The following is a 16,282-nucleotide window of genomic DNA, read 5'->3' as shown; positions in this document are numbered from 1 at the left end:
ACGAATATATGGTGGTCCTGCTTGATCAAGATAAAGCTAATGAGATCTACGACGATTTAGGGTTTTCACTGCATAATCGGATCATCCTACTCACGGTTGGGCCTCGCGGCCACGCACGGTGATCGTAAGCCGATCCTAAACAAGGCCTAAAAACCAACACAAGGTTGATCCCCGGAACATCATGTTTAGGGCCCGCGAACGACACCCTACGTGCCGCTGGATCCTCCACCCCTTTGTAAGGCCTAACTATTGCAGATATTAAACTAATCCTTGTAGAACAAGGAGCAATCGTAACGGATCAGATCTACTAAATAATGATCAAGCGGGGTGCCGCCCCCACACCTGAGATAGGTGTGAGGGCGGCTAGACATGCAAGGGTTGCACTACGATAGCATGTTACGCGAAGAACTATGCTAACCCTAACACATCTATGATAACTACGCTGCTCGCCATCAACAAGGCTTCAGTACGAGCAACGCATGAACAACGTGGAGCTTGTGCTGCCTAGATCGCAAGATGCGATCTAGGCAGCATGTTGCTTACCGGTAGAAACCCTCGAGACGAAGGAGTTGGCGATGCGCCGAGATTGATTGGTTGGTTGAACGTTGGTTGTTGTTTATTCCATAAACCCTAGATACATATTTATAGTCCAGGGGACTTTCTAACTTAGACGTGCACCTAACCGTGCACGAGTAAAATTCCAACTAACCGACACGTATCCTAATATGTTACAGATACAAAGGCAGACTAGCCCAAACTCAGCATAACAGGCCGATTCACGTAATTCTTCCATATATATTCTTCAATTTCATCTTGATCGCGGCCCACCTCTGGCTCGGTCAAATTCTGGTGATAACACATGCCCCCCTGGTTTTGGAATTGATAATTCCAAAATCACTCTGCTTTTCTTCGTCGGGTCATGTCGTGGCAGAACCGTCGCAGTATCCGTCATCATGATGCCTTGCCTTCTCAACTTCTTCGCGTGACCTGGCAGTTTTTTTTTTCTTTTAGGCACCACTTCCTCGGAAACTGCTGTGGCATTGAATTTCCACTATATCCCCTTTTATTTAACCGCTCCGCACAGTTTATTTCCGTATCTTCTTCGCACTAGCACTCCAAAAGCCCTCCTGTGCCACCATGTCTTCTTCCTCCTCTGCTTCATCGGATCTCTCCACCCAGTCCTCTTCCTCTCGCGAGCCGACGCCGGAGCCGAACCCGGCGGAGGTCCACGCAGCCAACACCCGCCGCGCCATTGAGGCCGGGGAGGAGTCTAGCCACGACTTCTCCATCTGGTCGGAGGATGACCAGTCCCTGACCGACGGGGAGAGCGACTGCTTCTTCGCCGACGGGGGAACAGAGGAGGAGAGCGACGACGATCGCTTCTCCTGTGACTTCTCCTCCCCCGAGGAGGAGGAGGAGGAAGAGGAGGAGGAGGAGGACGACACCTCCTCCGACGAGCCGCCGGCCAAGCAGTTCTGCCCCTGGCCGGGCAACCTCAGCGACGACGGCGGCAGCCGACGACGACGCTGACGAAGAGGACGAGGACAATGAGGGCCCAGTCGGCGGCCATTGGAGCGACGACGAGCCCGCCGGGAGCAGCGCCGAAAGCGGCGACGACGGCGACAACGAGGGCAGCGACGGCCCGTAGATAGGACCTCTAGTATAGGGCCAGTAGCAGTAGATGGGGCAATGTATCCCCTAGTACTTCCTTTTGAGAGCAATCAGTTCTTTATGTAAGAAATCTCGCCTATCAATGAAGAACTTTTCCCAATTTGATTTTGCCGATTTCCTCTGAGCTTAATTTAGCCGATTTTCTCTTCTACTGACCTTGCCGATTTGTCCCCTTTGCCAATGCGTAGTGAGCCGATAGCAACGCATCGGTCCTTTTAAAAATCACCCTTCCATCCTTCAACTGATGATTTTGACATCTGGTGGATAATGTAGAATCTTCAGGGAAGCCTTTGAATTCTTCCAACCAAACCTAATGGTCTTCTTTAATACTCATCATTTGTGAAGAAGGTGGCGACGAAAGACCAGCCGATGGTACCCCAATCGGCTCTTAAACAGAGTATCCACCAGGCCTGCTGCCCCCCGAGCCTTACTCGAGGCGAGAATGTCAGAGAGGACGTACCAAAACCGATCACCTTTCCTCCTTAGAAAGCCGACAGCCCCTTCTGTCAACACGGCTGAACTAGCACCAAAGATTGGAAATCCTCGACAAGAAGGTTCAGGAACCCGGATCGGCTCGAAGCAGCTGAAGAAATTTCCATTGTTTTACTCCTGCGAAGAAGCAGAAGGCACCACAGTTGGCCTGGATTTGGTGGAGATTCGGTAAACCTCGCATAATTTCACTAGAGTCGATGGCCATTGCATCGGCTGTCCAAATAAATTTTTTTTTACTGGCCGATTTTCTCCTATCGGCCCCAATATTTCGCTGCACACATGTCCTCCTGCACCTGTTCCCATGTTCATCGTGTTTAGGTGCCCCCCGAGCCGAATCTGTCAGGGAATGGCAGATATCGGCTCTGTAATTCGCACGTCGGCTCCTGATAGGATCAAGGACGAACACAAGCAGAACATGTGGTGAGGATAATTTTGGCCGATCGCTGGAATCGGCCTCCATATCTATTGAAGTGTTGACTGAAGGTTCTTTAATGCTCCTTCATAATTTTTGGGGCCGATCACAAGGATCAGCCTCGCCCCGTTTGCTCATTGCTTTGCCTCAGCTACATGGTCAGGCCAGTGGATAAAACCAGCTTAACCCTTCCCTTCGTCACGTCGATGCGCTCGCAGTCGTCCAAATTGATACCTGAGAGGGGTTCTTGGCCTGCTGCTTCCCATGCGTTCATGCCAGCCGTTGAAATTTCGGCTGAATCATCGGCCTGGACGACTTCTACCTCATCTCCATCCCACTATATTATGCATTGGTGCATCGTGGAGGGAATGCAGCAGTTGGCGTGGATCCAATCTCTTCCTAGCAGAACAGCATAAGTGCTCGTGCTATCGACGATGAAGAACGTTGTAGGGATAGTTTTCCTTCCTACGGTCAGATCCACGTTCAGAACACCTTGTGCGTCAGACGCTTGACCGTTGAAATTGCTCAATGTCACGTTGGTCTTGATTAGATCTGAGCTAGAGCGTCCCAGCCGACGTAGCATAGAGTACGGCATGATGTTGACTGCCGCTCCGGTGTCCACCAGCATCTTATTTACAGGCCTCCCATCGATATAACCTCGCAAATACAAGGCCTTCAGATGTCTGTAGCTTCTTTCTCGTGGCTTCTCAAAGATAACCGGCCTCGGGCCGCAGTCAAGTTGTGCAACAGGTGCCTCGTCTAATCCTGGAGCACTGAACTCCGAAGGGAGGATGAACACCATGTTTGTGCCAGCCGATGTTTCATCATCGGCTTTCCTTTGTTTGGGGCGCCACTCCATTTTTCGTGGACGACCCTCTTCGTCCAGGGTTCGCTGAACTTTCGCAGCCAGATCAGGTCGTGCCTTCCTTAACGTATGCAAGTATAACCTTTCGGCTTCCTCCAGGCCGCGGAATCGCTGAACCCTGCGCTTTTGTGAACGGCTGAGTCCATCAGGGCACCACCTTGGACGGTGGTACCTGTCTTCTTCCTCTTCTTGTCCCTCGTCTTCTGAATCCTCGAGATCTGCCCAGCGAGGGGACTCAGCGCGTTTGCTTTGTGGCGGGAGAGGCCCTAAGCGCCTGAACACGGACACATTGGCTGCCTCCTTCTTCTTCTGGTTGCATTCTGGGCAATTGCCGATTGTGGGCAATCGGCTCATTCCTGAATCCCAGCAGTGTCTGAAGAAGGGGCAGTCCCGATACTGTCGTTATCGTCTTGCTCCCTTGATTTTTCCGTGGCACAGCGCTCGTGCTCCTCCTCATCGCGATCGTGCCGACGATGTCTTACGGCTTCTCTAGCCGGGCAGTCTCTCTCACCATCATCGCTGGATCGTCGGCGTTGGTCATACTGACTCACATACTTGTTGAGGAGGTGATCAGAGAGGGGTCTTTGATATCTCATGTTCTTCACTTCTCCCTCTGTGACGTAGCGCTTGCCATCATGACGGAGCCGATCGCGTGGAGCGGCCTCTTCTGTGTCCTTGCTATGAGAGCAGCTGCCCTCATCTCCATCTTTGCCAGAGTGGTGTCCAGGTCCTACCATGTTGATGCTGAACAAGGATCCTGGCTGGCAACCTTCAGGGTAAGTGCACTCTACCATGTTAACGGCGGGGAAGGGCTGGGTGTCGACCTTCATGGCGTATTGGTTGAAAATTAGACGCCCTTTTTCTATCGCCGCTTGGATGTGCTGACGCCATACCCTGCAGTCGTTGGTGGCATGGGAGAGCGAGTTGTGCCATTTGCAGTATGGCTTTCCGTTTAGCTCTTGCACCGTGGGGAATTTGAGACCTTCGGGAATCGTCAACTGCTTCTCCTTGAGCAGGAGATCGAAGATTTGCTCAGTCTTGGTCACGTCAAAATCAAATCCCCTGGGCGGGCCTGGTGGCTTTACCCATTTGCAGAATACGGGGGTTCCTCCCCGAGTCCATTCAGCCACTGCTACCTCTTGGTCTCCCGCAGGAACTTCGTCTTCCTCTGCATCGACCAGGACTACTGCACGCTTGAACTTGTCTTGGTACAGGTCCGGGTGGCGCTGTTCATATGCCGATAGTTTCTGAACCATGTGCGCCAGTGAGGGATAATCTGCTTGGGAGGCCATGTCCTTGAGCGGTGTTGCGAGGCCCGCTACTGCCAACTCGACTGCTTCCTTTTCAGTTATACGAACCGAATAACATCGGTTCCTAAGATTCCTGAAGCGCTGGATGTATTCTGTCACAGTTTCTCCGCGCTTCTGACGTAGTTGTGCTAGATCGGCAATGCCAGACTCGGAAGCCTCTGAATGGTACTGCATATGGAACTGCTCTTCCAACTGCTTCCAAGTCCGGATGGAGTCTGGCGGCAAAGAGGTGTACCATCCGAAAGCCGATCCCGTGAGGGACTGTGAGAAGAGCCTCACGCGTAGTTGATCCGACACTGAAGCCGGTCCTAGTTGCGCCAAATATCGGCCCACGTGCTCGATGGAGCTGGAACCATCTGATCCACTGAATTTGGAGAAGTCAGGGAGCCGATATTTAGGTGGTAGCGGGATCATCTCGTAGTCGTCGGGGTACGGCTTGGAATAGCCGATGGTCCTTCTTTTCGGCACCATGCCGAACTGGTCTCTCAGTATGGTACTGATCCGATCCGCTGTGCTGGCTGCAGGAGCTGAATTCTGAAGATTCGCCGGGGTGGCGTACTTAGCCAGCCATGTTTGCTTTTCCAGCTCTGAGCCAACTGCAGGAGCTGAGCTCTGGAGGTTCGTCGGGGTGGCGTACTTAGTTAGCCACGTCTGCTTCTCAAGCTCTGTCGCTGACGTCCCTCCGTTTTCCCGAAGTCCCCGATGTTGTGGCCTGGTTTGTGAGTGCCTAGTTGCCACAGTCTGTCACATACGTGCACGTGTACCCGTGAGGGATCTCCTTAGGCGCCTCGGGCAAGAACTGGTAGTCACTAGGGTCACCACCGATCTTGTAGACGACGAATGCCGGTGTAGCCGGCACTTCTGGTGCTGCCAACGCATATGGCAGCGGTGGACGGGACTGGAGTGGCAACTCTCCTTGATGCGTCCCGAGAGCTGGTCCTGACGGCGAGTACTGGTGCCTCATGATCTCCTGGATCACGCGAAGAGCGACACGCTCCAACGTGTTGACCAGGTTCTCAGAGTGGCGGTGTAGCGAGTGAGCCACCAAGTAGTTGATCTCCTGCCGCAGGGACCTGGTGCGTTCTTCCGACGGGGCAGAGAGGTCTATCCCATCCAGTGCACCATTAGGCGAGAACCCCTTCCACCGATGCCATGTGAACGGGTTACGTGGAAAGAGCCGATGAGGTCGGCTTCGAGGATGACTTTGATCTCGTCATACTTCTTCTTGAGCTCGTCCGTCAGATCCTCGTACGTGACTGGCGTGCCGTCCGCCATCTCAGATGTAGATGGCGATGTGGTTGATGTAGAAGCTTGTCCCACCGGGCGTGCCAGAATGTGTTGTCGTCAGAAACCCACCGGCGGGCAGCGACGGGCAACACCGTAGAGCCGGGAACAACCTAGAGCTGCGGCTGGCTGAGGTCCCTCCGAGCGACGGCCCGCAAAGCGTTCTGGTCACACGTCCGATGCTGATGCAAGGGCGTGCCACCTGACCTATACCTGGTCAGGAAGGTGATGGAGATGCCTCGCTTAGTTTCCTGCATGGCATACACGTAAACATTAAATACGAGCCTCGATCGGCTCTCAGGTTATCCTGTGAATCGGCTCAGGGAGCCGATCCACCCATGATTCGTACGAGGTGCACGAATATATGGTGGTCCTGCTTGATCAAGATAAAGCTAATGAGATCTACGACGATTTAGGGTTTTCACCGTATAATCGGATCATCCTACTCACGGTTGGGCCTCGCGGCCACGCACGGTGATCGTAAGCCGATCCTAAACAAGGCCTAAAAACCAACACAAGGTTGATCCCCGGAACATCCTGTTTAGGGCCCGCGAACGACACCCTACGTGCCGCTGGATCCTCCACCCCTTTGTAAGGCCTAACTATTGCAGATATTAAACTAATCCTTGTAGAACAAGGAGCAATCGTAACGGATCAGATCTACTAAATAATGATCAAGCGGGGTGCCGCTCCCACACCTGAGATAGGTGTGAGGGCGGCTAGATATGCAAGGGTTGCACTACGATAGCATGTTACGCGAAGAACTATGCTAACCCTAACACATCTATGATAACTACGCTGCTCGCCATCAACAAGGCTTCAGTACGAGCAACGCATGAACAACGTGGAGCTTGTGCTGCCTAGATCGCAAGATGCGATGTAGGCAGCATGTTGCTTACCGGTAGAAACCCTCGAGACGAAGGAGTTGGCGATGCGCCGAGATTGATTGGTTGGTTGAACGTTGGTTGTTGTTTATTCCATAAACCCTAGATACATATTTATAGTCCAGGGGACTTTCTAACTTAGACGTGCACCTAACCGTGCACGAGTAAAATTCCAACTAACCGACACGTATCCTAATATGTTACAGATACAAAGGCAGACTAGCCCAAACTCAGCATAACAGGCCGATTCACGTAATTCTTCCATATATATTCTTCAATTTCATCTTGATCGCGGCCCACCTCTGGCTCGGTCAAATTCTGGTGATAACACCTCCCTCCTCCCTTCTATGCATCCCTAGGATGATGCCGCCACCCCACCGCTTTCGCGTCACACCGCCGTTATCGACCAATCCATAATCCACAAACAAAAAAAGATAAGAGATTTGCCAAGATGCAAGAGCCTTGCAGGAAAGATACGGAGCCTGCATTTGGTGTGGTGGGCTATTATTCGTCACCTAGCTAGAACATGGTCTCTTAAGACCATGCATGAGGTGATGGCATGTTGTGTGATCCTGCACAACATGATCGTCGAGACAGTGCGTCTTGATGGCCGCAATGAACACGTATGAGACTTTCGGGGTGAGTTGGTTGAGTTAAACCCTGGGCAGGTACCTGGGAGGAGTTCTTAGATATGAACATTGAAGTCTCTAACAATAATATTTCAAAACGCCCCGAGATGGATTCGACTGACCATCGGTAGGCATTGGTTGGGCATCAATAGATGGATGAGTTGGATGAGTAGCCAATCTTCTCTACTTTTATTTGTTAATTGTGGACTATGCTCTATGTATTTTAATGCTTGAAGCATGAAGACTTTTATGTTTATTTGGTTGTAATAATAAAGTATTTTAGAACCTCTATTTTTTGTTGTTTTGTATGGCTAATTTTTTTCTCCATATATTGCACATTTTTTATACAAATAACTCTAAACCAACCTCGCCGGACGAAATGCGTCATGGCACCCCAATGGTAGAATGACAATACTGGCTAGACGACGTGAGGTTATTTTTACCATCCGAAATGCTTCGGGCTGGGGAGAAGGCCTAGTCGGTTGTCGCCGAAGTCGAGACCAACCTGAGCAAGTCCAACAAGAGATGGCCGGATGGGAGGCGAGGGAACCATGTGCTTGAGCACGAGCATGGCGGCTCCTACTCTGCCCTCTCTCTGCCTACAGCCGGAGGAGGGACTGATCAGAGTGGCAGGTGTGTGTGACAGCGCACTTACATAAAAATGGCTCGCTCCGCTTCTATCACCCGGAAAGCGGCCGCGTTCAGGTCCTGAACCTCCAAGGACCCAGTACATGCATGCTCAGGCGCTGCAACTCTGTGGCCTGGGGCGGATGCTTGCTCTGTAAGCCAAGTTTGCCCCTGGTCCACCGTCAAGACTCGATTCGCTACATTGTTTTCGGTTATCGATAGCAGCAGCAGATCGACATATATCTACGTCTCACTTTTCTTTGTGTGTGCTTGCTGTTCACGTCGGACTCGGATCATAACACCATCGCGTTCATTCTCGCCGCCGCGCCGCCGAATGCATGCATGCCACACGAAGTACTAATAGTTCATTCTGCTAGCTCGTCTTTCAAAGCACGGTTTAGATTTCTCAGGGTTTCAAGGTTTAAATCTAGCTAGTGCTAGGGCCAGTAGCCCTTACACCATCTTTGGCCGACGCTATAGAATTCGTTAGAAGAGTAAATTTTTGGTTTTAGAAGGCTAGCGCCACGTCCAATCCAACTCTCCTAATTTAGTTTTTTACTCATCCACGACGCCTGTTTCTTTAAAGAATTCCATCATTTTCTCCTGTTCGCCACTGTCGGAACCCAAGCTCCTCTATATTTGCTCCTCTTAAGGCCATTTTCATCAGCGGCACGCAAATGGGCACTTTGTGTGTGTCGATGTCCGCAGGGATCCGTGCCCATGACCTAGCCAGCAACACTTCTCCCTTCCCACTCTCTTCCAGCCGCCACCCGGGCGTGTGACCTAGCTGCATCCATGAAGACCACAGTGTCACACGCCTTGCCCGAGACCGTATTGGACACCACACCCGTCGCCGAGGCCACATATCCTACCATGCTCGTCACAGTTGCTCGCGTCGCCACCGCCAGTCGTGGCCACAGTCAGCCAAAAAAGGACGCCGTCCCCTCTTTGGTTAAGCCAAAGAAGGAGCTCACGCCGGAGGAGAGGGCATCAGAGTCTAGGAAGTGATATGGCCTGCGGCCACCCAAGAAAGGGCCGAAACATTCACACATACAGCCCAAGTTCAGGCCCGTGCTAAAGCTATGGCCATGGCCGCCCAAGCGACGCTTCTTGCCAACGGTCAGGTGCTGGCCACCGACCTCACTACGAGCGTACAAGCCCCCGCGCTCGCCAGGCCACGCACCGGTCGCTTCCCAGTTGTCTAGGGACAAGTCGCCGGAGATTGGCAAGTCTTTCCCGCTTGTGCCGGCCAATCCAAGCAACAAGCGAGTTGTTAGGGAGCGTGGAAAGGAAGCCGGTGAAACGATGAAATGTCAGCGCCGCCTGTTTTGCCGTCTAACCCGGTATGTTCTTCTCTTCCAGAACCATCACTGCGTCCAACCAAATGGTATGTGTACCCAAGCATTCTTTGAGGGGGACGAGGCCATGGAGGCCATGATCAACGAAGGAGGTGCCATCGAGACCCAGCGTACCACCCAAGCCGACACCCAAACAACCCTGATCCACGTCGAGGACGAGCCATTGCTCGCTCCCCAAGCCATAGGGGTCAGAAGCGTCGGGAAAAAGAGGAGGCCGTGATGAACCACGTCTACATACAACACTAGAAGCTCGTCGTTGAAGAGATCAACGCCCACAACACGCGCCCTACTGACCAAGGACGCCTAGCAACCCGCTCGACCGACGACATGGATCCTCCTTAGTAGGCATGGTTAGATAGGAAGATGGTGATGATCCTTGATGGAGATGTGTGATTCAATCGCACATTAATTTGTATCTAGATTCTTCTGTACTTTAGGTATGGCGGCAATGACGGTTTTGAACTATCTTGATGTACTAATTTGGATTATTTATTATTTTAACCTTTTAACTAGAATTATTTAACGTCTAAACTATGGACATAAAATTGCCTAAAATTGCGAGGCCATATGTGGTGTGCCATTAGGATCGCCTGCAACTGCATACAGATCTAGGCTTCTTCTCTATCCTCAGACCACCGCAAACGGAGACAAACTATTTGACCGTTCTAAACAAGTCCACCGTTAGCGAGATGGCATGAAATATATAAAACATCTGTAATTAGAAATTAGAATTAACACGGGCCTCCCATTAAATTTGCACAAAACGAAAGATGATAGTGTTGTATCACATACAACGCGCTGCGCCAAGAGAAGCATAAGAAATCGCATCTACGGTGAGCAGGTGCAGGTGGGCCCAGCTGTAGCCTGTTGTTCGCCTTTTCTGTTACTTTCTTGTAACGTAAGGCAGGGCAAGCTGATGGGCCCCATGCAGTCTAGGATCAGGCCGGTTCATCAACCAACGCTGAGAGAGAGCACCAACTCCAAATTATATCAGCTGCAGAATAATACAGTATAAAAGAAAAAAATGCACTTAATGCCTGCTACAGTAGAAAGTGTAACAAACTATAAGGACCAAATCCTATACCGGCCCCACAGAATTGTCCAATCCCCAGAGCATGATTAGTACTGGGGTATAGATGAAACGGCGATCGATCCCGGTTATTTGAGGATAGTAAAAGAGACACGTCAATCAGAGAAGTGGAAGGAAATGGAACGAATCGAGTCGCTCAATAACTTGCACAATGCAAAAAAGGGAAGCCAAGCAGTTCGGATTTGACCACCATGACCATGTCATTGACTCATTTCCAAAGAAAAAAGGTCCGCCATGGCAGTCCAAATGCAAAAGAGATCACCCTTTTGGCAAAAAAGAAGGGAAGATACTCTCCCGATGCTATTTTTGGCATAGAGCGGCTTCTTCCACCATGTGCAGAGTGGTGGAGTTTTTTTTTTATTTAAAAAAACTGCCGCTTGGTGCCCTTTGCTGCACAGTTTTATTTTCTGCAATTTTGATATTTTAATTTCGAAGTTTTAAATTTCAAATGTTGTAATCTATTAGGGTGCAAAATTTCAATACGATATAAATTGTATTATGGGCCCAGAAAAAATGCCCAATTTCCACGGATGGATGATTCGCCTCGTCCACCATATCCGATGAGAGATCCCCCTCGTTCACTCTCTACTCTCTTAATGTCCCATCAACCGACCAAGGTGATGGATGATTCGCCTCCTCCGCCACTTGCGATGTGAGATGCTCTGACGAAGCTTGCGCCTCGGCGGGGCATGTCGACCACGCATGCCATTGCTTAGTGAAAGCTCGAGATGTTGCCTAGAGGGGGTGAGTATGGGTTTTAAAACAATTTCATACTTGACTTGAAAGAACGCGGAATAAAATTAATGTTTAATTTTTAAGCATAAACCCTAAGTAAGCTAGGTTCAACCAGCTGCCCCAACAACTAGACTAATAAGGATATATCACAAGTGATAAACAAAATGTAAATACTTAACTCGGTTACAGAGATAACCGGACACCCATAGACTAAAATGTTTCTCGATGTTCACTTACACGAAGCAAGCTAGTCACCGCTGTAGAGGTGTGGGTTACCACCAAGGACCCCCAAATGTATGAAAACTCACCTTCTTCTCCGAGCCCCCTCAAAAAGATAAGGGCCCTTTACCTATTGTCAACTTTTCACCATTCGAGAGATATATCCCGGATTCTGCCATCTACTGTCCACCCTCTAAATCGTAGTGGCACACGAACCTTATAAAGAAGGAACGACGCACCCGCACAAGATGCTTCGTTCAGAAGAATAGTAGCGATCTACCTATGGAGGATCGAGGGGATCATGCCATGGAAGGACCTTGTGCTATGCCGCGAGAATGAACTCCTTTCCTCTACTACTCGCATATCTTCTCCCTCTCCTACTTTGTGGCCATTGTTGCCTGAGTATTCTCAACTTCTGCTCAATCCGCGCCAAATTTACCAGGCTCAGCGCTCGAGATTCTCTCAATTAGAGCTCTCCCATTAGTGCCTCGATCTGGTATTCCCCTTCCAGGCTCGCTCGTCACCCTTCCTGCATCCGCCATCGCAAACATAGGGGCTCCCCGTCGGCAACTCTCCGGCAGTCCGGTGGTGGTGGTGGGTGGGGATATAATGTGTAACGTGTCTAATAAAGTGTGGCCGCTAGTCTAATAGTATAAATTTGTCTAGACGAAACGAAAGAGCATGATATATATGTTTTGAGATTCTTTAACAATATGTTTTGAGATTATATAAGGTGCCCATTCCAAGCACGCCATAGTGATTTTCGTGAGCATGAATGAGTTTAACTTCAAAAAAATGTTACAATTATTTTTGTAAAATGTTAAAAAAAAGGGTGGAGATGCCCTATAACCACACGGATTAGAAATATTTGCTAGAGTATTATAAATTGCCAGACCAAATCTGAAGCACCCATTACATTAAATTAAATAATAATAATAATAATAATAATAATAATAAATAGATACACAAAGTTCTATGGTACTTCAAAATTTTGCTGACAAAAATTAGGATTAGTATGAATTTCTCCCGTCTGTAGAAAAGTTGCAAAGCCTGACACGGCGGTTAGAAGTAAAGTCTAGAAAAGTAAAGGCATCTCACCCCCGCTCCCGTCTTCCTCACCAAAAACCCCACTCTCTCCGGTGAGCCAGCCGGTCTCTTCCTCCCCAAACCCTTGCCTCTCTCTCTCCCTCTCCCCGGCGAGGCGGCGACCTACCCGCAGGTATGAACTCTGGTCCGCTTGGCCATATCCCGGCGGGCGGCAACGACCACGTAGGCACACCCGCGCCGTAGGGCACACCGGCGCGCTCGCAGCCGAGGTTTTGTGCGGAGGGGGCTGGGAACTCGTCACCGGGCGTGGTACAGCCACGGGCGCTTCCCCGTTCTGCCCCGGCGCCAACTGGACCATGCGCCGAGCCAACCGCGCGCGCGCTCTGCCGAGATGCCCTCGAGGCTCGAGCTCGCCGGGATGCCTTGCCTCGGCACTGCCGTGGCCTGTGGCGAGCACGCCGCCCACGAATCGTGGTCCGGGTGCTCGCCACGGGCCACGCTGTGCCTAGGCAACGCATCCCCGGCGAGACGAGCGCATCTCGATAGAGCGCGCGGTTGGCTCGGCGCATGGTCCGGCTGGCGACGAGGCAGAGCGGGGAAACGCGCGTGGCTGCGCCACGTCCGGCGACGAGCGCTGTCCCGGCGAACTCGATGAGGAAGCCAGCTAGGTCGCCGATTTAAGGCCGCGTGATGTTTTTCCTAGGGCGGCCCACGCCATGGCAACCGTGCACGCAAGCGACGCTGGTGACACTGACACCCACGCGGTACTGGCACACTACGCTACCGCGCGCTCGTCGCGCGTGCTCTGTTTCGGTCGCCGTGAGGCTTGTCGCACTCGCACCCGGCGCTCGTCGCCTGGCGTGGCGCAGCCACGGGCGCTTCCCCGCTCCGCCTCGTCGCCAACCCCGGACCATGAGTTAGCGCGCAGTGTGGCAATCAGAGTGCACTCAGCCGTGTACCGTTGTGAGCATCCCGTTGCCGGTTCGCGGCGTCCTGGTGGGCGGAGTGCTCGCCACGGGCCGCGGTTCGCGGCGTCCTGGTGGGTGGGGTGCTCGCCACGGTCCACGGTTCTGACGCCGAGGCAGCCCTTCCCGGGCTAGCTGGACGAAGATCCCGTGGCGAGCATCACGCGGACGAGAACAAACACCGTGATCTGTGTCTGGGTTCCCTCGGCGATGAAAGCGCGGCCGTTGTATCGGTGACGCACGACTCACCGCTGTCGTAGTTTCTATCTTGCTATCTTCAGAGAGCACAGGACACGCTGGGGTGTAAGGCTTGCTGCCTTGCTGGGGTGGGTTGGAGGGGATGTTCTTTCTTTCTTTCCACTAGATTTGTAACCTGTGAATTTCCTTGTTATTCAGACCGGATGGCTCGGAGCCTTGGAGTTAAGCTTGCGCCCACCATGGTTGCAGATATCACAGGGTTAGGAACATTTGCAATCGTGTTCAACGTGGTGTCTGTCATGATCGACACTGCTCCTCTGTAAGTTTATTTGTCTTAATTTATTTGGCCAGTTTATGCTACTCGACAACTTTAATTTGATCTTGTCCTATCGTAAGTCTTCCAGTTCTTTTGTTTGGCACAACTTCTTACTTTGTTGAGCATTTTTCTACATCTTTACATGTCATAAGTTATAACACATTAAGTTTCTGGAAACTTCACAGAGCCTTCAAGAATTTAAGCTTTTGAATTGCTTGTCGCAGATGTGTTCTGCTGTTCTATCCAGATTTGAAGGAGGCAAAGAAGTATTTCACTGAGCAAGGGTTCGCAACTGGAGCAGTGATGAACTTGATGCTCATGGTCTATGTGTACTTTGTGGCTGATGACCAGCACCCCGACGTTCTCTTTGTCAGTGCAGTGGGTTTCATCCTGGGAACTGCATATACTTTCTTTCTGTTGGCTCACCGTGTGGTTACAGCAGATAGAGCATGCATGCCACGATTTTGGGTAAGATATAGATATGGTTAAAATGGAAGGAATTCATGAAACAGACGATGTTTAATTGCTTGTATCTGTCAATTTGCAGATGTTCGTTGTGCTCCTAACCTTTCTCGGTGCTTGCTCCGGTCTGCTCAGTGGCATTCTTATGCAGTACAGGGGCGACGGCTATATCATTTTCTGGATGCTCTTTGTGGCTTTAGTCGCACTCAATGGACTTACACTATTCCCAATAGTAAGTTTCGATGTAGACGATGTAGTCCAAGCTAATTAGGACAAGGTGCGGGCACTATTAGTACACTATGCATGAGGCTTGCAACTTGTAAGATATAATTTACATGATACATATGCTTTATTAGTACCGTTGACAAAATTGTTTCATGTTTTCAAAATCAAAGCTCTAGCACAAATATAGCAATTGATGCTTTTCCTCTATGGAGGACCATTCTTTTACTTTCAATGTTGAGTCAGTTCACCTATTTCTCTCCACCTCAAGAAGCAAACACTTGTGTGAACTGTGCATTGATTCCTACATACTTGCTTATTGCACTTATTATATTACTCTATGTTGACAATATCCATGAGATATACATGTTACAAGTTGAAAGCAACTGCTGAAACTTAATCTTCCTTTGTGTTGCTTCAATACCTTTACTTTGAATTATTGCTTTATGAGTTAACTCTTATGCAAGACTTATTGATGCTTGTCTTGAAGTGCTATTCATGAAAAGTCTTTGCTATATGATTCACTTGTTTACTCATGTCATATACATTGTTTTGATCGCTGCATTCACTACATATGCTTTACAAATAGTATGATCAAGATTATGATGGCATGTCACTCCAGAAATTATCTGTGTTATCGTTTTACCTGCTCGGGACGAGCAGAACTAAGCTTGGGGATGCTGATACGTCTCCGACGTATCGATAATTTCTTATGTTCCATGCCACATTATTGATGTTATCTACATGTTTTATGCACACTTTATGTCATATTCGTGCATTTTCTGGAACTAACCTATTAACAAGATGCCGAAGTGCCAGTTGCTGTTTTCTGCTGTTTTTGGTTTCAGAAATCCTAGTAACGAAATATTCTCGGAATTGGACGAAATCAACGCCCAGGGTCCTATTTTGTCACGAAGCTTCCAGAAGACCGAAGAGGAGACGAAGTGGGGCCACGAGGTGGCCAAACTACAGGGCGGCGCGGCCCAAGCCCTGGCCGCGCCGGCCTGTAGTGTGGGCCCCTCGCGCCGCCTCTTGACCTACCCTTCCGCCTACTTAAAGCCTCCGTGACGAAACCCCCAGTACCGAGAGCCACGATACGGAAAACCTTACTGAGACGCCGCCACCGCCGATCCCATCTCGGGGGATCCAGGAGATCGCCTCCGGCACCCTGCCGGAGAGGGGATTCATCTCCCGGAGGACTCTACACCGCCATGGTCGCCTCCGGAGTGATGTGTGAGTAGTCTACCCCTGGACTATGGGTCCATAGCAGTAGCTAGATGGTTGTCTTCTCCCCATTGTGCTATCATTGTCGGATCTTGTGAGCTGCCTAACATGATCAAGATCATCTATCTGTAATTCTATATGTTGCGTTTGTTGGGATCCGATGAATAGAGAATACTTGTTATGTTGATTATCAAAGTTATATCTATGTGTTGTTTATGATCTTGCATGCTCTCCGTTACTAGTAGATGCTCTGGCCAAGTAGATGCTTGTAA

The 16,282-nt window shown here is 50.3% G+C and overlaps 1 protein-coding gene across 1 annotated transcript; it reads left to right on the top strand.

The window, feature by feature from the left end:
- The first annotated feature begins 13,962 nt into the window (after nucleotides 1-13,962).
- LOC139829954 (uncharacterized) lies at nucleotides 13,963-15,075 on the top strand. Its single transcript, XM_071827003.1, has 3 exons — nucleotides 13,963-14,105; nucleotides 14,327-14,570; nucleotides 14,650-15,075. Exons 1-3 carry the CDS (start codon nucleotides 13,990-13,992, stop codon nucleotides 14,833-14,835), a joined length of 546 nt encoding a protein of 181 aa, XP_071683104.1. The 5' UTR covers nucleotides 13,963-13,989; the 3' UTR covers nucleotides 14,836-15,075.
- The last annotated feature ends 1,207 nt before the right edge of the window (nucleotides 15,076-16,282 follow it).

Source organism: Lolium perenne, chromosome 3, assembly GCF_019359855.2.
Source record: "Lolium perenne isolate Kyuss_39 chromosome 3, Kyuss_2.0, whole genome shotgun sequence".
NCBI classification, from domain to species: domain Eukaryota; kingdom Viridiplantae; phylum Streptophyta; class Magnoliopsida; order Poales; family Poaceae; genus Lolium; species Lolium perenne.
Note: the sequence above shows the minus strand (reverse complement) of the source record. Positions and strands in the feature narration are given on the sequence as shown.

Coding starts and splice junctions, on each gene's coding strand:
- LOC139829954 (XM_071827003.1), top strand. CDS start 13,990: ATGGCTCGGAGCCTTGGAGTTAAGCTTGCGCCCACCATGGTTGCAGAT. Junction 14,106..14,326: donor ATGATCGACACTGCTCCTCT/GTAAGTTTATTT, acceptor TGCTTGTCGCAG/ATGTGTTCTGCTGTTCTATC. Junction 14,571..14,649: donor CATGCATGCCACGATTTTGG/GTAAGATATAGA, acceptor GTCAATTTGCAG/ATGTTCGTTGTGCTCCTAAC.